The sequence below is a fragment of the Coregonus lavaretus genome, assembly GCF_964263955.1.
Source record: "Coregonus lavaretus genome assembly, chromosome: 27".
NCBI classification, from domain to species: domain Eukaryota; kingdom Metazoa; phylum Chordata; class Actinopteri; order Salmoniformes; family Salmonidae; genus Coregonus; species Coregonus lavaretus.
Window position 1 is genome coordinate 41,734,066 of NC_140014.1, and position 25,834 is coordinate 41,759,899.

Here is a 25,834-nt window from a genome sequence, read left to right on the forward strand (position 1 = left end):
GCTTGCCGTTGTTTGAGGGAGAGTGAGCTGCCAGCACAAGTTTACACTTTCTCTGAATAGGAACAAAGAATTGCTTTTTGGATGAAAAGGGAATTTAAACCATAATTTTGCCAAATTTAAATATATGGCTTTCGTATGTGTAACATATATGGAGTAAATGGTAAGTTAGCCAACTTCGCAAACCTAGCTACTGTTTTGGATTAATGTTAGTTTAACGGTAGCTGGCTGCTAGCCACTTAGCATACTAGCTAACTTGGCTAGCTAGCTACTGTACGTTAGCTTTAGATAATTACCTAAGTAAATTAACTACGTTTGAAAAACATCGTCCTGGTAGTTATCTAGCTAGCTAGCTACAGTGTAAGTAGCTAACTTGACTTACTCTAACGTTACAGAGGGTTAACAATTTTGTTTATATAGCTAAATTCAATGAACAGTCCATTGTTTATCTGCTAACTATTTCGTAGCTAAGTAGTTAGCTTGCAGGTTAGTTAGCTAGCCTCAATCTAACGTTAGCCGGCCAGCCAGCAAATATGTTGATTCTTGAATGACTTCTGAAATCGTGTCGGTGGTTGTTTGTAGCTACCTATTAGCTGAAGATGTACTAACTATTATTTTCTACTCTCTCTCACCGGCAGGAAATGGACCAGAAGTCAGACTTGGAAGCAGCACTTTTAGAGAATAAACAAATTATCACCACTTGAAGTAATCCTCACCGAATGATACTGACGTGTATTTGCACAAGCTAACTTGCTAAATGAAAAGTGGAGTAGCTAGTTGTTGATAAACTATCCAGCCATTTAGCTATCTGTCATGGATATATTTCCTAGACCTAGTGGAGAAATTCAAAGAAAAAACCCACAGCAGGATTTCGAGCTTATTCAACGAGTTGGGAGCGGCACATATGGAGACGTATACAAGGTATTTTTCGTCCATCTGAATTAACAGCAGTAGCAGCTTTGGCTGTTCCGAATTTAGATCAGTGTCTAAACCAAACCAAGCACCCCACCTGTTGGGAGGAACGACATCCCTGTGCTCTATACTTTTATTTTTTATTGAACCTTTATTTAACTAGGCAAGTCAGTTAAAAACAAATTCGTATTTACAATGAAGGCTCCTGCGGTGGCTGGGATTAAAAATAAATAAATAAAATATAGGACAAAACACACATCATGACAAGAGAGACACCACAACCCTACATAAACATTTACGTTTACATTTACGGCATTTAGCAGAAGCTGTTATCCAGAGCGACTTACAAATTGGTGCATTCACCTTATAGCCAGTGGGTTAACCACTTTACAATGTTTATTAGTATTTATTTATTTTATGTATTTTTTTTAAATTTTTATTATTGTTTATTTTTTTTGTGGGGGGGCGGGGGGTGGAGAGACCTAAGACAACCTCCTAGCATGGCAGCAACACATGACAACACAGCATGGTAGCAACACAACATGACAACAACATGGCAGCAGCACAACATGGTAGCAGCACAACATGGTAGCAGCACAACATGGCAGCAGCACAACATGGTAGCAGCACAACATGGTAGCAGCACAACATGGCAGCAGCACAACATGGTAGCAGCACAACATGGCAGCAGCACAACATGGTAGCTGCACAACATGGCAGCAGCACAACATGGTAGCAGCACAAAACATGGTATAAACATTATTGGGCACAGACAACAGCACAAAGGCAAGAAGGTAGAGACAACAATACATCACGCGAAGCAGCCACAACTGTCAGTAAGAGTGTCCATGATTGAGTCTTTGAATGAAGAGATGGAGATAACTCTCCAGTTTGAGTGTTCTTTGCAGCTCGTTCCAGTCGCTAGCTGCAGCAAACTGAAAAGAGGAGCGACCCAGGGATGTGTGTGCTTTGGGGACCTTTAACAGAATGTGACTGGCAGAACGGGTGTTGTATGTGGAGGATGAGGGCTGCAGTAGGTATCTCAGATAGTGGGGAGTGAGGCCTAAGAGGGTTTGATGAATAAGCATCAACCAGTGGGTCTTGCGACAGGTATACAGAGATGACCAGTTTACAGAGGAGTGTAGAGTGCAGTGATGTGTCCTATAAGGAGCATTGGGGGCAAATCTGATGGCTGAATGGTAAAGAACATCTAGCCGCTCGAGAGCACCCTTACCTGCCGATCTATAAATTACGTCTCCGTAATCTAGGATAGCTAAATCCTATTGAAACCTGGCGAGAGGACTGACGTGAAGTTGCCAAGGTTGTATTTCTCTCCCCCAGGCCCATAGTTCAATTCTCTCTCAATGTGTTTTTCTTTTATGGCCAAGATGTGAGTCAAGTTATTGTGTGTAATGCTGTTTAGCTTACTAACACCTTGATTCAAGGCACAGAACCTTAGATGTTGTCAGTTTGCCAATAGTAGTTTGTGTTACAGGGGCATTTGAGTTTTAGAATAGAGTTGAATGGAAACTACAGTGAATGCACATCTTCATGACATAAAAAGTGTTTTAGCTGTGTAAACTCTTTGTGCAGCTTAACGTCAATGGGAAATGGATACCTAGGGCCTAGTTATCAAGCATGTGTTCAGGTTATCCTCTCGCCGCAAGTCACTTTTGCCTGTTTTTAGAGAGCTGACTTGTGACATTTTGTAAAGGCTTTTATTTAGAGTGGGGAGTCACCATTTTATCTATATTTATCTATCATCTACCAATCAAGGCTTTCATTTACTTCTGCTGCTGAGTCAAGCATCTGTCCTCCACATTATCACTTTAGCATCTTGGGTTCCAAATACAGGAGCTGGAGGATGTATCCTACTTTATGGGCCAGCTTCAGTCATGTAGGATGTAGCGTACTTTATGGGCCAGCTTCAGTCATGTAGGATGTAGCATACTTTATGGGCCAGCTTCAGTCATCTAGGATGTAGCCTACTTTATGGGCCAGCTTCAGTCATGTATGATGTATCCTACTTTATGGGCCAGCTTCAGTCATGTATGATGTATCCTACTTTATGGGCCAGCTTCAGTCATGTAGGATGTAGCCTAAGGGCAATTCCACGATTTCCACTGAGGTATCAAATCAAATCAAATTTTATTGGCCACATGCGCCGAATACAGTCATGTAGGATGTATCCTACTTTATTCAGACATTACAGTGAAATGCTTACTTACAGCCCTTAACCAACAGTGCATTTATTTTTAACAAAAAAGTAAAAATAAAACAACAACAAAAACAGTGTTGAGAAAAAAAGAGCAGAAGTACAATAAAATAACAGTAGGGAGGCTATATATACAGGGGGGTAGAGTTAAAGTGAATATGCATAAATAATTAACAGAGTAGCAGCAGCGTAAAAGGATGGGGTGGGGGGGGCAGTGCAAATAGTCCGGGTAGCCATGATTAGCTGTTCAGGAGTCTTATGGCTTGGGGGTAGAAGCTGTTGAGAAGTCTTTTGGACCTAGACTTGGCACTCCGGTACCGCTTGCCGTGCGGTAGCAGAGAGAACAGTCTATGACTAGGGTGGCTGGAGTCTTTGACAATTTTGAGGGCCTTCCTCTGACACCGCCTGGTATAGAGGTCCTGGATGGCAGGAAGCTTGGCCCCAGTGATGTACTGGGCCGTACGCACTACCCTCTGTAACAGAACGACGGCACAAACAGCTCAAACTGTCATTCTGTTACCAAACTTTGCATCTGCACTGTTCTTTAAGTAAATTTGCATAGAGTTGTATGGTTTGTTTAAAAGTGCTACACATAGGATATAAAAATAAAAATTAGCATTGTAATTTCAGAAAATGTCCATAATATATCTGCAGTAATAGTGGAATGATAGTGTTTCACGGTATTACTTACCTACCAGTGTTGTGATTGCCTGTGATATTACCTATTTATTTCTTCCACCGGAGAGGCATCTGTTGTCAAAATGGGAAAGCTGTTCTGACTTTGTTGCTTAGTTATCTAGTGGAAATCGCTCTGTCATTTCCTGGTTGGAAAAATTCTACACTGTTCGCTCAATTTTAGTTTGTGAGAAAACAAGCACTGAATAGAGTAGGAATTCATTGAACCATCTAAATCGCTGTGAATTATATTTTGTCTAGAATGTCATTGTATGCTGTAGCGTTAATATTTCCCTTCACTGGAACTAAGGGGCCTAGCCCAAACCATGAAAAACAGCCCCAGACAATTATTCCTCCTCCACCAAACTTTACCGTTGGCACTATGCATTGGGGCAGATGTGTTCTTCTGGCATCCGCCAAACCCAGATTTGTCAGTCGGACTGCCAGATGGTGAAGCGTGATTCATCACTCCAGAGAACCCATTTCCTCTGCTCCAGAGTCCAATGGCGGCGAGCTTTATACCACTCCAGCTGACGCTTGGCATTGCGCATGGTGATCTTAGGCTTGTGTGCGGCTGCTCTGCCATGGAAACCCATTTCATGAAGCTCCTGATGAACAGTTCTTGTGCTGACATTGCTTCCAGAGGCAGTTTGGAACTTGTTAGTGAGTTTTGCAACCGAGGACAGATTTGTACTCTCTTCAGCACTCAGCAGTCCCGTTCTGTGATCTTGTGTGGCCTACCACTTCGCGGCTGAGCCGTTGTTGCTCCTAGACGTTTCCACTTCACAATAACAGCACTTACAGTTGACCGGGGCAGCTCTAGCAGGGCAGAAATTTGACGAACTGACTTGTTGGAAAGGTGGCATCCTATGACGGTGCCATGTTGAAAGTCACTGAGCTCTTCAGTAAGGCCATTCTACTGCCAATTTGTGTCTATGGAGATTGCATGGCTGTGTGCTCGATTTTATACACCTGTCAGCAACGGTGTGGCTGAAATAGCCGAATCCACTCATTTGAAGGGTTGTCCACATACTTTTGTGTATATATAGTGTATTTGCTTAACAAGTCACATGATAAATTGCATGGACTCACTCTGTGTGCAATAATAGTGTTTAACATGATTTTTGAATGACTACCTCATCTCTGTACCACACACATACAATTATCTGTAATGTCCCTCAGTCGAGTAGTGAATTTCAAACAAAGATTCAACCACAAAGACCACAGAGGTTTTCCAATGCCTCACAAAGAAGGGCACCTATTGGTATATGGGTAAAAGAAAAGCAGACATTGAACATAGCTTTGAGCATGACGTTATTAATTCCACTTTGGATGGTGTATCAATACACCCAGTCACTACAAAGATACAGGCGTCCTTCCTAACTCAGTTGCCAAAGAGGAAGGAAATCGCTCAGGGATTTCACCATGAGGCCAATGGTGTCTTCAAAACAGTTACAGAGTTTAATGACTGTAATAGGAGAACTGAGGAGGGATCAACAACATCGTAGCTACTCCACAATACTAACTTAAATGACAGAGTGACAAAAAGGAAGCCTGTACAGAATACAAATATTCCAAAACATGCATCCTGTTTGCAATAAGGCACTAAAGTAAAGCTGCAAAAGATGTGGCAAAGAAATCAACTTTATGTCCTGAATACAAAGCCTTATGTTTGGGGGAAATCCAACACATCACATCACTGAGTACCACTCTCCATATTTTCAAGCATGGTGGTGGCTGCATCATGTTATGGGTATTGCTTGTCATCGGCAAGGACCAGGGAGTTTTTTTAGGATAAAAAGAAACGTAATAGAGCTAAGCACAGGCAAAATCCTGGAGGAAAACCTGGTTCAGTCTGCTTTCCAACAGACACTGGGAGAAAAATTCACCTTTCAGCAGGACAATAATCTAAAACACAAGACCAAATATACACTGGTTGCTTACCAAGAAGACAGTGAATGTTCCTGAGTGGCCTAATTACAGTTTTGACTTAAATCTGCTTGAAAATCAATGGCAAGACTTGAAAATGGCTTCACTTTGTCATGTTTTCACTTGGTCATTTTGGGCTATTGTGTGTAGATGGTTGAGGATTTATAAAAAATATTTGAATACATTTTGAATTCAGGCTGTGGCACAACAAAATGTGGAATAAGTCAAGAGGTATGAATACTTTCTGAAGGCGCTGTATATTATGGACATTTTCTGTAAATACAATGTAAAAATAAAAATGTATCATATGTGTAGCACCTTTTATCTTTGCAATCATTGTATTTTGTTTGACATCAATTTTCAAGTGAAACATCCGAGTCTCGGCATCATTCCGTTACCTTGGAATTGCCCCTAATCAGCAACATCGTTCAAATCAAATCAAATTTTATTGGCCACATGCGCCGAATACAACAGGTGCAGACATTACAGTGAAATGCTTACTTACAGCCCTTAACCAACAGTGCATTTATTTTTAATAAAAAAAAGTTAAATAAAACAACAACAAAAAAGTGTTGAGGAAAAAAAATAGCAGAAAAAAAATAAAATAACAGTAGGGAGGCTATATATACAGGGGGGTACCGGTGCAGAGTCAATGTGCGGGGGCACCGGCTAGTTGAGGTAGTTGAAGTAATATGTACATGTGGGTAGAGGTTAAAGTGACTATGCATAAATAATTAATAATTGTTGGTAGAGGTCTTAGGCCTATTTTATTTCTTGCTACGCAGACGGACTGAGATTCAATATCTTTTTTTCCTGAAGGTTTTCATGTGTACTGATGAAGTCGTTAGAACATTCCATAATACTTGATGTACAGTCAATCATTCTACGGTAGTGATGAAACACAGTACCCTGCTTAAAACTGTGGAGGAGGAATCAGATGGGCTTTCTGATGGGCCAGTTAAAGGAGTACCTACCTCTACATAGTCTGCTATTCAGGGAGCAAATCTTCAAATATTTGGACGCACTTGCTGTCAGAAGAAAAACTTAACTCGGTTCATTTTTCATGAGGTTCGTTTTAGTTTCCCCACTGTGGACTAAGACTATTTCTTTAAAGGATGCATCTGTAACCCTGTAGAAGCCATGTGATAAAGCATCGTGCTGTTACAACCTACCGCTCTTATTCTCTATTGGAACGTGGTGGAAGTAAGATGTATTGGTAGGGAAAGGGAGAGCTACAATTTCCCATTGTCCTGGCAAAGTTATGTGAAGAGCCAAAGACCCTGTGGTGTGCGTTCACATAACAAAGCAACGATACATTTGGAATTTCTCTGAATTGGATTGGAATTGAGCATAACAAACTAGACTGTTCCCAAGGTCAAAATCAGGATCACACAGACAGTTGTGTTCACGGGTGTTGGTCATTTGTTATGGATGACTAGGCTACCCATTTGGATTGTTATGGATGACTAGGCTACCCATTTGGATTGTTATGGATGACTAGGCTACTGATTTGGATTGTTATGGATGACTAGGCTACCCATTTGGATTGTTATGGATGACTAGGCTACCCATTTGGATTGTTATGGATGACTAGGCTACCCATTTGTTATGGATGACTAGGCTACTGATTTGGATTGTTATGGATGACTAGGCTACCCATTTGGATTGTTATGGATGACTAGGCTACCCATTTGGATTGTTATGGATGACTAGGCTACCCATTTGGATTGTTATGGATGACTAGGCTACCCATTTGGATTGTTATGGATGACTAGGCTACCCATTTGGATTGTTATGGATGACTAGGCTACCCATTTGGATTGTTATGGATGACTAGGCTACCCATTTGGATTGTTATGGATGACTAGGCTACCCATTTGGATTGTTATGGATGACTAGGCTACCCATTTGTTATGGATGACTAGGCTACCCATTTGGATTGTTATGGATGACTAGGCTACCCATTTGGATTGTTATGGATGACTAGGCTACCCATTTGGATTGTTATGGATGACTAGGCTACCCATTTGTTATGGATGACTAGGCTACCCATTTGGATTGTTATGGATGACTAGGCTACCCATTTGGATTGTTATGGATGACTAGGCTACCCATTTGGATTGTTATGGATGACTAGGCTACCCATTTGGATTGTTATGGATGACTAGGCTACTGATTTGGATTGTTATGGATGACTAGGCTACCCATTTGGATTGTTATGGATGACTAGGCTACCCATTTGGATTGTTATGGATGACTAGGCTACCCATTTGGATTGTTATGGATGACTAGGCTACCCATTTGGATTGTTATGGATGACTAGGCTACCCATTTGGATTGTTATGGATGACTAGGCTACCCATTTGGATTGTTATGGATGACTAGGCTACCCATTTGGATTGTTATGGATGACTAGGCTACCCATTTGGATTGTTATGGATGACTAGGCTACCCATTTGGATCCAGTGTGTGATAGTCGAGGCAGCCAGTCTGCCAAGCCCTCGCCTCACAAAGCAATCTCTGGCAGGCCAGGCCCACCCCAGACACAGGCCCACCCCAGACACAGGCCCACCCCAGACACAGGCCCACCACAGACACAGGCCCACCACAGACACAGGCCCACCCCAGACACAGGCCCACCCCAGACACAGGCCCACCCCAGACACAGGCCCACCCCAGACACAGGCCCACCCCAGACACAGGCCCACCCCAGACACAGGCCCACCCCAGACACAGGCCCACCCCAGACACAGGCCCACCACAGACACAGGCCCACCCCAGACACAGGCCCACCACAGACACAGGCCCACCACAGACGCAGGCCCACCACAGACGCAGGCCCACCCCAGACACAGGCCCACCACAGACGCAGGCCCACCACAGACACAGGCCCACCCCAGACGCAGGCCCACCACAGACGCAGGCCCACCCCAGACACAGGCCCACCCCAGACACAGGCCCACCCCAGACACAGGCCCACCCCAGACACAGGCCCACCCCAGACACAGGCCCACCCCAGACACAGGCCCACCACAGACACAGGCCCACCCCAGACACAGGCCCACCCCAGACACAGGCCCACCCCAGACACAGGCCCACCCCAGACACAGGCCCACCCCAGACACAGGCCCACCCCAGACACAGGCCCACCCCAGACACAGGCCCACCCCAGACACAGGCCCACCCCAGACACAGGCCAGGCCCACCCCAGACGCAGGCCCACCCCAGACACAGGCCCACCCCAGACGCAGGCCCACCCCAGACACAGGCCAGTCCCACCACAGACGCAAGCCCACCCCAGACGCAGGCCCACCCCAGACACAGGCCCACCCCAGACACAGGCCCACCCCAGACACAGGCCCACCCCAGACGCAGGCCCACCCCAGACACAGGCCAGTCCCACCACAGACGCAGGCCCACCCCAGACACAGGCCAGTCCCACCACAGACGCAGGCAGCCGAGGCAGGGCCACTGGTGGAATGCAGTGCCTGGTGTTCTCCCAGAGAGAGCCATGAACACGCAAGGCTGGCCATTCCAAACCCCAGACACAGGCCCACCCCAGACACAGGCCCACCCCAGACACAGGCCCACCCCAGACACAGGCCCACCCCAGACACAGGCCCACCCCAGAAAACTTAGTCCACAGTGTTCGTAAGAGATTGTAGTTTTGGGAACAGAACTGTATCGATGGGCTCCCGAGTGGCGCAGCGGTCTAAGGCACTGCATCTCAGTGCTTGAGGCGTCACTACAGACCCCCCCCTGGTTCGATTCCAGGCTGTATCACAACCGGCCGGGATTGGGAGTCCCATAGGGCGGCGCACAATTGGCCCAGCGTCGTCCGGGTTAGGCCGGTGTAGGCCGTCATTGTAATTAAGAATTTGTTCTTAACTGACTTGCCTAGTTAAATAAAGGTAAAATAAATAAATAAAAATCCCACCCCAGGCACAGGCAGGACTGTGGTAGCAAGGCTGCAGAGTGAAATATGATCAGGTCCTTGTATAAACATGCGCCCAGAACAGGAGTGTTCTTTGCTGTACTGACAGCGGAAATACTTCAGATTTGAAAGGTCCTCCCCTAACCACGCCTTTTGGTCTGCTGCAGTGCACAGATGGGTTTTGAGACCCATTTGTAAAACAGAGTGAGGTGTCAACTAGGAAGTAAACCCATGGAGCTTGAGTTTGATTGGTTGTTTTGTTACTCAGCTCTTGTCTTGCCTCCTTTTGAGTAACAGTTTTGATATGTGTCATCCAGGGATGGAAATTAAAGATGGCTCGCTAGCCCAAGGCTAGTACTTTTCAGACCAGGCTAGTAGAAAATATGCCCATCTAGCCTGCCAGATAGTGAAATTTGGTATTTTCAAATACCGCATCATAGCACAGATTTTTGGACCCGGGCTAGTAAACAATCTGCTAGCCCTTTTGGCCAGTGCCCAAAATCCTTAAATTCTATCCCTGGACTTTCATCTACAGTATCTCTGTCTGTTAATTGTCCTGAGTCTGTAAATAGTAAATTAGTAATCAGTCCCTCCCAGGATTTTGTGACGTTTTATTCTGATAGGCTAGTTGCGGGCTTGATTTTGCTGCGTCCATTCTGACATTTTGCGCCGACGAGGGAAAGTTTGTTGATGTGTTGCTTAAGTGATAGGGTGAAATTGCGAGCCCTCTTTTTGTAGTGCGGCGATCAGACCGTTTAAATGTGGTAATATTGCAATGATTTGACTGGTTTATGCGATAATAGTGCAGTGATTTGGTCAAATGTTTAAGCCCTCGCATAATATGCAGAGAATTATTGATTTTAGCTAAATATGTTCCCATCGCAAAATCCCAGAGGGACTGAGTAATGAAGATAAAACCAACGATATTCCTTTGGCAGCCTGGACTGATTTGTTGTAATCTGCAAACTTAATTTAGAGAGAGATCTGTTCATTGTGAGGCAGTGTGTGGTGGGCTCTGGACAGGACATGGCTCAGATGGTATAGCATGATGCTTGCAATGCCAGGATAGAGAGTTTGATTCCCGGGGCCACCTGTAAATAAGTACGTTATGCACTGCATGACTAAGTCGCTTTCGATAAAAGCGTCTGCTGAATGGCAGATGTTATGTGATGCCCAGACCTGAACTAGGCCTAACTGGTGACTAATGCCACAGTAGGACAATTTCACTAGTCCTAAAATACACTAGCTGATAACGAGGGTATTCATGATATTATGCAAACATCACCAACATTGACTGGCTCCCCGATCCCCAACATTGACTGGCTCCCCGATCCCCAACATTGACTGGCTCCCAGATCCCCAACATTGACTGGCTCCCAGATCCCCAACATTGACTGGCTCCCAGATCCCCAACATTGACTGGCTCCCCGATCCCCAACATTGACTGGCTCCCCGATCCCCAAGCAGTGTTCTGAAATGTTTTATTGTCTCTTTCAGGCTCGAAACATCCAAACGGGAGAGCTTGCCGCTGTTAAGATTATTAAACTGGAACCAGGTGAGTTGGATCTACCTACAATTCTTATTTCCACTTATGAGTGAAAAGTACTCACTCATTGAGAATTTCTGTTAAGGATCCTAACCAAAGAGGACATTAAGCATATAATGTTGCACCCCAGATTTAAGGGAAAACAAAGTTTTCATAAGACTGAGTGTAGGTGAGCGGCAATTTGATAAAAATACTAAATCTAGAATTCTCTGTTAAGACCATTAAGCCCTGATGTGTTGGAAGGGTATGCTATACCATAAGCATGTTGTAAACTGGTCTGAAGAAGCCATGGGATCGTTTCGGGAAGATGGGAGGAAAATAAATCATGTTTGGGGTCTACATTGGGTCTCGGACCGGCGTTTCACTGTGACCCAGATTAGTGGGATTACCTCCCAAAGGGGTTTCGTGCCTCCCAGATGGGCTGCCACCCAGATAAACACCAGCTGATTAACTATCCTAGTGTCATTGAAGTAAAGAAGGGTCCCTACTGGGTGGTCCCTCCCTAGCCTTGTCCCTCATCTGTTAGTGCTGGCTTGCCACCTCCTATGGTGGTCATTGGTGTGACGGTGACCATAGGAGTTTGCTAGACAGCACAAACCGATGTGGGACCGGGCTAGGCATACTACTGTTGGTGTTGATGACAGGTCTCTCTTTAAGAAGAGTTTGTTTTAGACTCACCTTATGATTAAAGGTTAAATGGAAATGATGAGGGATGTGTGTTTGTGTGGCTTTTCTGCATCTTATAACATTTTAAATACATGTTAACTCAGGCTTAGTGGTTCAACTCCATAGTAAGCCTAGGAAAAATTCCCCCTGTTGCCTGCTCAACTATAGAGCAGATCTGTCTAAAAGTTTCTGCTAGCTAGTAGCTTCATGACTTCATAAATCGTAGTACAATAACCAGTGGTGTCTAATGCAGGCCATATGCAACCGAAATCAACTTTATTTCTCATTATTTGAATTCACAAGATGGCGTCAGTTGTAAAAATAAAAAATGTACCTCTGCGATTTTTGAGCTTGGACGTGACGCAACGCAAGCGCAACTCGGGCAGTATAGCAGCATTCATTTTACTGACAATTGTAAGAAATTAGATTCGATCAACTTCCTCATTTATGGACTACTTTGGGTTCTGCCTGTGCTCTGTGAGACTTGGTGTGGTTTTGTAAATGTCCCGTGTAGCTCAGTTGGTAGAGCATGCCGCTTGCAACGCCAGGGTTGTGGGTTTGATTCCCACGGGGGGGCCAGTATGAAAATATATGCACTCACTAACTGTAAGTCGCTCTGGATAAGAGCGTCTGCTAAGTGACTAAAATGTAAAAAATGTAAAGAAAACTCCCGGGAGGCAGCCAGCCTACTGTATTAGTTAAAGTAGCTAGCTTGCTTGCTTATTGGCAAATAATCATAACATTTGATAAATCATGTCAGACTTTGAGGTAGAAGACCATTTTTATTCAGAGCCATATTTATTGTTTTATGTACCTCTGCGATTTTTGAGCTTGGACGTGACGCAACGCAAGCGCAACTCGGGCAGTATAGCAGCTTTCATTGATTTCATGGTGGTGGTGGCGGCGGCAACCGTGGTGGTGGTGGTGGTAGTATTAGTAGTAGTAGTATCAGTAGTAGTAGTAGTAGTATTAGTATCAGTAGTAGTATTAGTAGTAGTAGTAGTAGTAGTATCAGTAGTAGTAGTATCAGTAGTAGTAGTATTATTAGTAGTAGTAGTATCAGTAGTAGTAGTAGTATTAGTACTAGTAGTAGTATCAGTAGTATTAGTAGTAGTATCGGTAGTATTAGTAGTAGTCGTATCGGTAGTATCAGTAGTAGTAGTATCAGTAGTAGTAGTATCAGTAGTAGTAGTAGTATTAGTAGTAGTAGTAGTAGTAGTAGTAGTATCAGTAGTAGTAGTAGTATCAGTAGTAGTAGTAGTATCAGTAGTAGTATCATTAGTAGTAGTAGTAGTATCAGTAGTATCAGTAGTAGTATCAGTAGTATTAGTAGTAGTAGTAGTATCAGTAGTAGTAGTAGTAGCATCAGTAGTAGTAGTAGCAGCAGAAGCATCAGTGGTGGTAGTAGTAGTAGGAGTAGTGGTAGTAGTGGTAGTAGTAGTAGTAGTAGTAGTAGTAGTAGTAGTAGTAGTAGTAGTAGTAGTAGCAGCAGCAGAAGCATCAGTAGTAGCAGCAGTAGTAGTAATAGTAGTATCAGTAGTAGTAGTAGTAGTAGCATCAGTAGTAGTAGTAGTAGCAGCAGAAGCATCAGTAGTAGCATCAGTAGTAGTAGTAGTAGTAGTAGTAGTAGTAGCAGTAGTAGTAGTAGTAGTAGTAACAGCAGTAGTAGTAGTAGTAGTAGTAGTAGTAGTAGTAGTAGTAGTAGTAGTAGTAACAGCAGTAGTAGCAGCAGTAGTAGTAGTAGTAGTAGTAGTAGTAGTAGTAGCAGCAGCAGAAGCATCAGTGGTAGTAGTAGTATCAGCAGAAGCATCAGTAGTAGTGGCAGTAGTAGTAGTAGTAGTAGTAGTAGTAGTAGTAGTAGTAGTAGTGGTGGTGGTGGTGGTGGTGGTGGTGGTGGTAGTAGTAGCATCAGTAGTAGTAGTAGTAGTAGTAGTAGTAGCAGCAGTAGTAGTAGTAGTAGTAGTAGTAGTAGTAGTAGCAGTAGTAGTAGTAGCAGTAGTAGTAGTAGTAGTAGTAGTAGCAGTAGTAGTAGTAGTAGTAGTAGTAGCAGTAGTAGTAGTAGCAGCAGTAGTAGTAGTAGTAGTAGTAGTAGTAGTAGTAGTAGTAGTAGCATCAGTAGTAGTAGTAGTAGTAGTAGTAGTAGCAGCAGTAGTAGTAGTAGTAGTAGTAGTAGTAGTAGTAGTAGTAGTAGTAGCATCAGTAGTAGTAGTAGTAGTAGTAGTAGTAGTAGTAGTGGTAGTAGTAGTAGTAGTAGTAGTAGTAGTGGTAGTAGTGGTAGTAGTGGTAGTGGTAGTAGTGGTAGTGGTAGTAGTGGTAGTGGTAGTAGTAGTAGTGGTAGTAGTAGTAGTAGTAGTAGTGGTAGTGGTAGTAGTAGTAGTGGTAGTAGTAGTAGTAGTAGTGGTAGTAGTAGTGGTAGTAGTAGTGGTAGTAGTGGTAGTAGTGGTAGTAGTAGTGGTAGTAGTGGTAGTAGTAGTAGTAGTGGTAGTAGTAGTAGTAGTAGTAGTGGTAGTGGTAGTAGTAGTAGCAGTAGTAGTAGTAGTAGTAGTAGTAGTAGTGGTAGTGGTAGTAGTAGTAGTAGTAGTAGTAGTGGTAGTGGTAGTAGTAGCAGTAGTAGTAGTAGTAGTAGCAGTAGTAGTAGTAGTAGTAGTAGTAGCAGTAGTAGCAGTAGTAGTAGTAGTAGTAGTAGTAGTAGCAGCTACTTAGAGTCAGACGAACTCATGGATACCATTTTTATGTCTCTGCGTTCTGTTTGAAGGAAGTTGAAGGTAGCATATCGACGTCTTAGCGCAGTTGCTGGAAGTCTATGGGTATCTACTAGCCAGCTCCCCTCAAAAGCAGGGAAATAGAACTTATATCTATTCTAAAGCTGGGTGGTTGGTCATTTATAGTCTTACAAAGCTATACATAGTAATCAGTATTTTATAAATGTGTTCATTTTACTGACAATTGTAAGAAATTAGATTCTATCAACTTCCTCATTTATGGACTACTGTGGGTTCCGCCTGTGCTCTGTGAGACTCGGTGTGGTTTTGTAAATGTCCCGTGTAGCTCAGTTGGTAGAGCATGCCGCTTGCAACGCCAGGGTTGTGGGTTTGATTCCCACGGGGGGGCCAGTATGAAAATATATGCACTCACTAACTGTAAGTCGCTCTGGATAAGAGCGTCTGCTAAGTGACTAAAATGTAAAAAATGTAAAGAAAACTCCCGGGAGGCAGCCAGCCTACTGTATTAGTTAAAGTAGCTAGCTTGCTTGCTTATTGGCAAATAATCATAACATTTGATAAATCATGTCAGACTTTGAGGTAGAAGAGCCATTTTTATTCAGAGCCATATTTATTAGAGCCAGAATGTACTGAGGAGGAACTTGTGCAGTTGGATGCTGAGGAAGGCTGAATCAGCGGCGCTGGGAGACGAGCTACCAGGAGCGGTGGCGAGAGCCAGGTCTGAGGGGGACTGGGAGACGAGCTACCAGGAGCGGTGGCGAGAGCCAGGTCTGAGGGGGACTGGGAGACGGGCTACCAGGAGCGGTGGCGAGAGCCAGGTCTGAGGGGGACTGGGAGACGAGCTACCAGGAGCGGTGGCGAGAGCCAGGTCTGAGGGGGACTGGGAGACGAGCTACCAGGAGCGGTGGCGAGAGCCAGGTCTGAGGGGGACTGGGAGACGAGCTACCAGGAGCGGTGGCGAGAGCCAGGTCTGAGGGGGACTGGGAGACGAGCTACCAGGAGCGGTGGCGAGAGCCAGGTCTGAGGGGGACTGGGAGACGAGCTACCAGGAGCGGTGGCGAGAGCCAGGTCTGAGGGGGACTGGGAGACGAGCTACCAGGAGCGGTGGCGAGAGCCAGGTCTGAGGGGGACTGGGAGACGAGCTACCAGGAGCGGTGGCGAGAGCCAGGTCTGAGGGGGACTGGGAGACGAGCTACCAGGAGCGGTGGCGAGAGCCAGGTCTGAGGGGGACTGGGAGACGAGCTACCAGGAGCGGTGGCGAGAGCCAGGTCTGAGGGGGACTGGGAGACGAGCTACCAGGAGCGGTGGCGAGAGCCAGGTCTGAGGGGGACTGGGAGACGAGCTACCAGGAGCGGTGGCGAGAGCCAGGTCTGAGGGGGACTGGGAGACGAGCTACCAGGAGCGGTGGCGAGAGCCAGGTCTGAGGGGGACTGGGAGACGAGCTACCAGGAGCGGTGGCGAGAGCCAGGTCTGAGGGGGACTGGGAGACGAGCTACCAGGAGCGGTGGCGAGAGCCAGGTCTGAGGGGGACTGAGGGGCATGTCAACCATGGCAACCAACGATGAATGTTTGTGCTGCGCAGAGTGGGACATGTTACTGCCATCGATTGGGGGGGCTTGAAATCGACGTTGAAGAAAGCAGCGCACCCAGAAACCGTGTAACAAACCACAAGGACTTTTCAACGCTCATCAATCCAGGAGTTATAGAGACATACCGGGAAGAAGCGGCCCATAACTGCTGGACCGAATAGACAGCTGTCTATCGCGTAAGGGACATTATTCTAGCTTGTCCCAGCACACAGTAACAAAATAAGACTATAAGCTATTGATAACCTTTTGTTTTATAATTGCGCTCTGAACAAATCAAATTGTTTCTTGTTATTAGATTATTTGTATCTAGCTACTCAGTAATACCAATTTATCTGTCTTAGAGTTTCTGCTAGCTAGTAGCTTCATGACTTCATAAATCTTAGTACAATAACCAGTGGTGTCTAATGCAGGCCATATGCAACCAAAATCAACTTTATTTCTCATTATTTCAATTCACAAGATGGCCTGAATGCGAAGTGTCACGTCTGGAGGAAACCTGGCACCATCCCTACAGTGAAGCATGGTGGTGGCAGCATCATGCTGTGGGGATGTTTTTCAGCGGCAGGGACTGGGAGACTAGTCAGGATTGAGGGGAAAGATGAACGCCGCAAAGTACAGAGATCCTTGATGAAAACCTGCTCCAGAGCGCTCTGGACCTCAGACTGGGGCGAAGGTTCACCTTCCAACAGGACAACGACCCTAAGCACACAGCCAAGACAACGCAGGAGTGGCTTCAGGACAAGTCTCTGAATGTCCTTGAGTGATCCAGCCAGAGCACGGACTTGAACCCGATCGAACATCTCTGGTGAGTTATTGGTTTCATCAGTCCAGAGAATCTTGTTTCTCATTGTCTGAGAGTCTTTAGGTGCCTTTTGGCAAACTGTGCCTTATACTGAGGAGTGGCTTCTGGACATTCTACCATAAAGACCAGATTGGTGGAGTGCTGCAGAGATGGTTGTCCTTCTGGAAGGTTCTCCCATCTCCACAGAGGAACTCTGGAGCGGTGTCAGTGTGACCATCGCGTTCTTGGTCACCTCCCTGACCAAGGCCCTTCTCCCCAGATTGCTCAGTTTGGCCGGGCGGTCAGCTCTAGGAAGAGTCTTGGTGGTTCCAAACTTCTTCCATTTTAAGAATGATGGAGGCCACTGTGTTCTTGGAGACCTTCAATGCTGCAGAAATGTTTTGGTACCCTTCCCCAGATCTGTGCCTCGACACAATCCTGTCTCGGAGCTCTACGGACAATTCTTTCGACCTCATGGCTTGGTTTTTGCTCTGACATGCACTGTCAACTGTGGGACCTTTATATAGACAGGTGTGTGCCTTTCCAAATCATGTCCAATCAATTGAATTGACCACAGGTGTACTCCAATCAAGTTGTAGAAACATCTGAAGGATGATCAATGGAAACAGGACGCACCTGAGCTCAATTTCGGGTCTCTTACCAAATGATCTGAATACTCCTCTAGATAAGGTATGTCTGTATTTTTTTTTTAAATAAATTTGCTAAAAATGATAACTTTTTCGCTTTGTCATTATGGGGTATTGTGTGAAGATTGATGAGGGAGGAAAAAATAATTTAATCAATTTTAGAATAAGGCTGTAACGTAACAAAAAGTCAAGGGGTCTGAATACTTTCCGAATGCACTGTATGTAATGACATGACAATCGATGAACTGGCAAAGACAATTCATATCACTGCACATAATGCACCATACGCAGTATAGACAAGGCATTCAAACAATTCACATCAATAAAAGGTCAAATACACAATAAAATATACAGTGCAAAGCAGGGGTTGGAACCTAAATGATTTTCCAATCGTTTCGTTCTGAAACAGAACCATTATTTTTTTCGTTCCGTTCCACTTTTCCGACCTGCAAAATAAAGTTCTGAACGGTAAAAAAAACCCAGTTTATATCAATCCTTTCTGTTCCTTTTTAAACTTCTGAAATCACTTTTTTATTTATTTATTTTTTACATTAAACCAATTACTGTGGATAGAGCAGCTTGCTATGATAAATAAATAATACATTATTTGCAATAAAATGCAAATTAATTACTTAAAAATCATACAATGTGATTTTCTGGATTTTTGTTTTAGATTCCGTCTCTCACAGTTGAAGTGTACCTATGATAAAAAATTACAGACCTCTACATGCTTTGTAAGTAGGAAAACCTGCAAAATCGGCAGTGTATCAAATACTTGTTCTCCCCACTGTGTATACTGTATTCTAGTCAAGGCCATCCTATTTAACTATTGCTTTACATTATACTATTCTATCCACATATTCTACAGATATACTATATATTCTATCCATATACTGTCCATAATGTCTATACATCCCATCATATAAGTATATATTTATACTGAACAAAAACATAAACGCAACATGTAAAGTGTTGGTCCCATGTTTCATGAGCTGAAATAAACGATCCCAGAAATCTTCAATACGAACAAAAAGCTTATTTCTCTCAAATGTTTTGCACAAATTTGTTTACATCCCTGTTAGTGAGCATTTCTCCTTTTGCCAAGGTAATCCATCCACCTGACCGGTGTGGCATATCAAGAAGCTGATTAAACAGCATGATCATTACACAGGTGCACCTTGTGCTCGGGACAATAAAAGGCCACTCTAAAATGGGCAGTTTTGTCACACAACACAATGCCTCAGACGTCTCAAGTTTTGAGGGAGCGTGCAATTGGCATGCTGACTGCAGGAATTTCCACCAGAGCTGTTGCCAGAGAATTGAATGTTTATTTCTCTACCATAAGCCACCTCCATGTCGTTTTAGAGAATTTGGCAGTAACACCAACCGGCCTCACAACTGCAGACCATGTGTAACCCCGCCAGCCCAGGACCTCCACATCCGGCTTCTTCACCTGCGGGATCGTCTGAGACCAGCCACCCGGACAGTTGATGAAACTGTGGGTTTGCACAACCGAAGGATTTCTGCACCAACTGTCAGAATCCGTCTCGGGGAAGCTCATCTGCGTGCTCGTCGTCCACACCAGTCTTGACCTGACTGCAGTTCGGCGTCGTAACCGACTTCAGTGGGAAAATGCTCACCTTCGATGGCCACTGGCACGCTGGAGAAGCATGCGCTTCACAGATTAATTTATTTCAATTGACTGATTTCCTTATATGAACTGTAACTCCGAAAATCTTTAAAATTGTTGCATGTTGCGTTTAATATTTTTGTTCAGTGTATATTACGGACTCTGACATTGCTCGTCCTAATATTTCTGTATTTCTTAATTCCATTATTTTTTCTTTTTAGATTTGCGTGTATTGTTTTGTGTTGGATATTACTGCGCTGTTAGAGCTAGGAACATAAGCATTTTGCTACACCCGCAATAACATCTGGCTAAATATGTGCATGCAACAATAACATCTGCTAAATATGTGCATGCAACCAATAAAGTTTGATTTGATTTGGACAGTCATTTTTTTATGTTCCTCAATTTCCCCTTTTCTACTACATGGGAACTGAGGTATGAACAACATGTACTACTCTGTCTCTATAAATACCTGTGGTCTGTACAGAGGCAGAGCTGGTGTGAACTTGTTCTCTACACATCGAGGCTTCGTCCCAAATAGCACCCTATTCACTGTCTTCATCTCTGAGGGAAGTGCTCATTTTGGGAGGAAGTGGCCTGGCTTTGAGGCTTCCAGCAACACGAGAACATTGTGGGGTTGCCTTTTGAGGCTTCCAGCAACACGAGAACATTGTGCGTCGCTCTTCTTCACTCTTGTTAAGCTCCAGTTCGCTGCAGCTAGCGACTGGAACGAGCTGCAAAAAACACTCAAACTGGACAGTCTCTACGTTTAAAGACTCAATCATGGACACTCTTACTGACACTTGTGGCTGCGTCGCGTGATGTGTTGTTGTCTCTACCTTCTTGCTCTTTGTGCTGTTGTCTGTTCCTAACAATGTTTTGTACCACGTTTGTGCTGCTACCATGTTGTGCTGCTACCATGTTGTGCTGCTACCATGTTGTGCTGCTGCTATGTTGTGCTGCTACCATGTTGTGCTGCTACCATGTTGTGCTGCTACCATGTTGTGCTGCTACCATGTTGTGCTGCTACCATGTTGTGCTTCTACCATGTTGTTGTCATGTTGTGTTGCTGCCGTATTGTGTTACTGCCATGCTGTGTTGTCTTAGGTCTCTCTTTATGTAGTGTTGTGTTGTCTCTCTTGTCGTGATGTATGTTTTGTCCTACATTTGTATTTTTTTTATCCCCCGTCCCCACAGGAGGCATTTTGCCTCTTGGTAGGCCGACATTGTAAATAATAATTTGTTCTTAATTGACTTGCCTAGCTAAATAAAAGTTCAATAAAAAAAATAAAAAAAATATTCTCGCTGTAAATCTGTGGTTGCGTCTCAAAAGGTACCCTATTCCCTATATAGTGCACTACTTTTGACCAGGGTCCGTCCATAGGAGTGCCATTTGGGACCCAGTCCTTGTTATGCTTTTCTGCGCATCTCAATAACTCATACTGAAAATTGTCCCCATTTAAAAAAAAAAATGTTTCTGGTTCCCCGGGCTCTTATTTGCTGCGTCTCTTAAGATGGCAGAGAGTCAACAGCTCATCTCTGCGCTGTAGGAACAATACATTTACAGTCAGTCAGTGGTTGTCAAAGAAAGGAATAGGCCTATACCATATCTGCTAGCTAGGCCCCTTTCTCTTCTGGGCAATCAGAAAGGCTCTCGTATTGACCTCAGCATTTCACCGCCACATTTTGGTGCGTTCTCCGTAGTGCTTTCTTTAACTGCTACAGTAGTAGCCTAATTCTAGCAGTTCCCTTGTGTGTAGAGAAGTGACTGTTTTCTAGCCTCCTCCGTGCAAGTCTGTTTGTGCCATTTGTTCCAACTCATTGTCATGTCAAAGTTTTGCTTGGCAAGGACAGCAATGGAGTGGGCAAGAGCACAAACCTATCTAGGACCAGGCTAGTCCAATACGGAACCGTGAAGACCCTCACGTCTTGAGGATGCAGAAGGAAGAGATTGGTCTGTCTCTGTCTGTCTGGTAGCAGCACAGAGACTAGAGATGTACAGTACCGCTGAAAGGATTTAAAGCTGGCGTTAAATTGAGCTTGGTCACGCCAGGTGATTCTCAGAGAGAGGGCTATTTTTAAAGCTTGTTTGTTTCCCTAGCTAGCTAACGCTGATGGCGCACGGCCACACGCAGCGTTACCTTTCTCTCACAGCTCTGAGAATGAAACTTTTATATTTAAATGGTTTGTATTATTGATGCTAAGGGACACTGATATACACTGCTCAAAAAAATTAAGGGAACACTTAAACAACACAATGTACCTCCAAGTCAATCACACTTCTGTGAAATCAAACTGTCCACTTAGGAAGCAACACTGATTGACAATACATTTCACATGCTGTTGTGCAAATGGAATAGACAACAGGTGGAAATTATAGGCAATTAGCAAGACACCCCCAATAAAGGACTGGTTTTGCAGTTGGTGACCACAGACCACTTCTCAGTTCCTATGCTTCCTGGCTGATGTTTTGGTCACTTTTGAATGCTGGTGGTGCTTTCACTCTAGTGGTAGCATGAGACGGAGTCTACAACCCACACAAGTGGCTCAGGTAGTGCAGCTCATCCAGGATGGCACATCAATGCGAGCTGTGGCAAGAAGGTTTGCTGTGTCTGTCAGCGTAGTGTCCAGAGCATGGAGGCGCTACCAGGAGACAGGCCAGTACATCAGGAGACGTGGAGAAGGCCGTAGGAGGGCAACAACCCAGCAGCAGGACTGCTACCTCCGCCTTTGTGCAAGGAGGAGCAGGAGGAGCACTGCCAGAGCCCTGCAACATGACCTCCAGCAGGCCACAAATTTGCATGTGTCTGCTCAAACGGTCAGAAACAGACTCCATGAGGGTGGTATGAGGGCCCGATGTCCACAGGTGGGGGTTGTGCTTACAGCCCAACATTGTGCAGGACGTTTGGCATTTGCCAGAGAACACCAAGATTGGCAAATTCGCCACTGGCGCCCTGTGCTCTTCACAGATGAAAGCAGGTTCACACTGAGCACGTGACAGACGTGACAGAGTCTGGAGACGCCGTGGAGAACGTTCTGCTGCCTGCAACATCCTCCAGCATGACCGGTTTGGCGGTGGGTCAGTCATGGTGTGGGGTGGCATTTCTTTGGGGGGCCGCACAGCCCTCCATGTGCTCGCCAGAGGTAGCCTGACTGCCATTAGGTACCGAGATGAGATCCTCAGACCCCTTGTGAGACCATATGCTGGTGCGGTTGGCCCTGGGTTCCTCCTAATGCAAGGCAATGCTAGACCTCATGTGGCTGGAGTGTGTCAGCAGTTCCTGCAAGAGGAAGGCATTGATGCTATGGACTGGCCCGCCCGTTCCCCAGACCTGAATCCAATTGAGCACATCTGGGACATCATGTCTCGCTCCATCCACCAACGCCACGTTGCACCACAGACTGTCCAGGAGTTGGCGTATGCTTTAGTCCAGGTCTGGGAGGAGATCCCTCAGGAGACCATCCGCCACCTCATCAGGAGCATACCCAGGCGTTGTAGGGAGGTCATACAGGCACGTGGAGGCCACACACACTACTGAGCCTCATTTTGACTTGTTTTAAGGACATTACATCAAAGTTGGATCAGCCTGTAGTGTGGTTTTCCACTTTAATTTTGAGGGTGACTCCAAATCCAGACCTCCATGGGTTGATAAATTTGATTTCCATTGATAATTTTTGTGTGATTTTGTTGTCAGCACATTCAACTATGTAAAGAAAAAAGTATTTAATAAGATTATTTCATTCATTCAGATCTAGGATGTGTTATTTTAGTGTTCCCTTTATTTTTTTGAGCTAGTGTTTGGTTATGTGGCCAGGCCAGTACCAGCTGCTTCCTGTTGCTGCGCTCTTGTGTTGTGTGCTGTAGACTATGTGAGAAGTAGCAGTTGGTCGGTCGGTTTTGGCTCTGTGCGGCCATGTCTGTTGCAACAGACTGTCCTCGGCTCCGCCCCAAATGGTACCCTATTCCCTTGACAGCGCATACTTTTGACCAGGGCCCTGGTCCTAGGTAGGGAACGGGGTGCCTCTACAGACAATCCCTGTCTGCATGCCTGTCTGTCTACGGAAATAGGGTGCCATTTTTAGGGTGCAACTACAGACAATCCCTGTCTGCATTTCTGTCTGTCTACGGAAATAGGGTGCCATTTTTAAGGGTGCCACTACAGAAAATCCCTGTCTGCATGTCTGTCTTGGAGCCCAGAGGTGGGTGTCCTGTCCTCCCCTCCGTAGACTGGGCTGCTGCAGCTCAGACTCTCTCTTTAATCCTGCACGCTAGTCGTCCTTATATTTTAAAAAATGACCCTTTTTACTTTTTTTGCCAAACATCAGGCCGTATCCATAACATCCGTATCCATAAAGCGTAGGAGTACTTATCTAGGATCAGTTCTGCCTTTTAGATCATGATCTGGGTTTTTTATGCCAAATGTTGTAATCCTTGGGTGGGCCGCCTAAGCGTTTTTCGGGGTTCCTAAATCCAAACATTGTATTAAAAATGTTTTATTAAAAAAAGATGGAAAAAGGCTATTAAACTATAACGACCAAAACCAGATATAAAGTATGTAAAAATATTAATGGACCTATATATACAGTGGGGAGAACAAGTATTTGATACACTGCCAATTTTGCAGGTTTTCCTACTTACAAAGCATGTAGAGGTCTGTAATTTTTATCATAGGTACACTTCAACTGTGAGAGACGGAATCTAAAACAAAAATCCAGAAAATCACATTGTATGATTTTTAAGTAATTAATTTGCATTTTATTGCATGACATAAGTATTTGATCACCTACCAACCAGTAAGAATTACGGCTCTCACAGACCTGTTAGTTTTTCTTTAAGAAGCCCTCCTGTTCTCCACTCATTACCTGTATTAACTGCACCTGTTTGAACTCGTTACCTGTATAAAAGACACCTGTCCACACACTCAATCAAACAGACTCCAACCTCTCCACAATGGCCAAGACCAGAGAGCTGTGTAAGGACATCAGGGATAAAATTGTAGACCTGCACAAGGCTGGGATGGGCTACAGGACAATAGGCAAGCAGCTTGGTGAGAAGGCAACAACTGTTGGCGCAATTATTAGAAAATGGAAGAAGTTCAAGATGACGGTCAATCACCCTCGGTCTGGGGCTCCATGCAAGATCTCACCTCGTGGGGCATCAATGATCATGAGGAAGGTGAGGGATCAGCCCAGAACTACACGGCAGGACCTGGTCAATGACCTGAAGAGAGCTGGGACCACAGTCTCAAAGAAAACCATTAGTAACACACTACGCCGTCATGGATTAAAATCCTGCAGCGCACGCAAGGTCCCCCTGCTCAAGCCAGCGCATATCCAGGCCCGTCTGAAGTTTGCCAATGACCATCTGGATGATCCAGGGGAGGAATGGGAGAAGGTCATGTGGTCTGATGAGACAAACATTGAGCTTTTTGGTCTAAACTCCACTCGCCGTGTTTGGAGGAAGAAGAAGGATGAGTACAACCCCAAGAACACCATCCCAACCGTGAAGCATGGAGGTGGAAACATCATTCTTTGGGGATGCTTTTCTGCAAAGGGCACAGGACGACTGCACCTTATTGAGGGGAGGATGGATGGGGCCATGTATCGCGAGATCTTGGCCAACGACCTCCTTCCCTCAGTAAGAGCATTGAAGATGGGTCGTGGCTGGGTCTTCCAGCCGAAACACACAGCCAGGGCAACTAAGGAGTGGCTCCGTAAGAAGAATCTCAAGGTCCTGGAGTGGCCTAGCCAGTCTCCAGACCTGAACCCAATAGAAAATCTTTGGAGGGAGCTGAAAGTCCGTATTTCCCAGCGACAGCCCCGAAACCTGAAGGATCTGGAGAAGGTCTGTATGGAGGAGTGGGCCAAAATCCCTGCTGCAGTGTGTGCAAACCTGGTCAAGACCTACAGGAAATGTATGATCTCTGTAATTGCAAACAAAGGTTTCTGTACCAAATATTAAGTTCTGCTTTTCTGATGTATCAAATACTTATGTCATGCAATAAAATACAAATGAATTACTTAAAATCATACAATGTGATTTTCTGGATTTTAGATTCCGTCTCTCACAGTTGAAGTGTACCTATGATAAAAATTACAGACCTCTACATGCTTTGTAAGTAGGAAAACCTGCAAAATCGGCAGTGTGTCAAATACTTGTTCTCCCCACTGTATTTTTTTATAATATATTATTTGAGAACTAACAATTACCTAAATAAAAGCTAGACAGTAAGGGAGAATTGAAAATTCAAAAAACAATGAATTTAGCATGATTGATTTTGTTATTATGTTTAAGTAAAATAACACAGCCATTGCAAAATGCATAGAATTGCAGGAATTTAGCTTTAAAATTGCAACATTTTCTCTCAGCTGCATGGCAAACTGTGTAGAATTGCATGGGATTAGCTTTAAAACTGCAAGAAATTCTCAGCCCCATGGTGACATTTCTAGAAGTGCAGGAAATTGGCTTAAAAATGCAAACATTTCTCTACACAGCCAAGATGGGGGCCTCTAAAATGTTCTCAACAATTTAGCCATGCCCGACCACTCCAATTGCCATGCCCCCTGCCACCTCCACCATCTAAGCCCCT

General features: G+C 44.7%; 1 protein-coding gene across 1 annotated transcript in view; it reads left to right on the forward strand.

Moving 5' to 3' along the window:
* The first annotated feature begins 4 nt into the window (after nt 1–4).
* The window catches only part of LOC311103021 (mitogen-activated protein kinase kinase kinase kinase 5-like), a 91,320-nt gene continuing 65,490 nt past the window's right edge, over nt 5–25,834 (forward strand). The window contains exons 1-3 of the mRNA XM_084144514.1: nt 5–160; nt 636–918; nt 11,160–11,217. Of these exons, the coding sequence (XP_084000640.1) occupies nt 811–918; nt 11,160–11,217 (166 nt within the window). The 5' untranslated portion in view covers nt 5–160; nt 636–810. The remainder of the gene's footprint in view (nt 161–635; nt 919–11,159; nt 11,218–25,834) is intronic.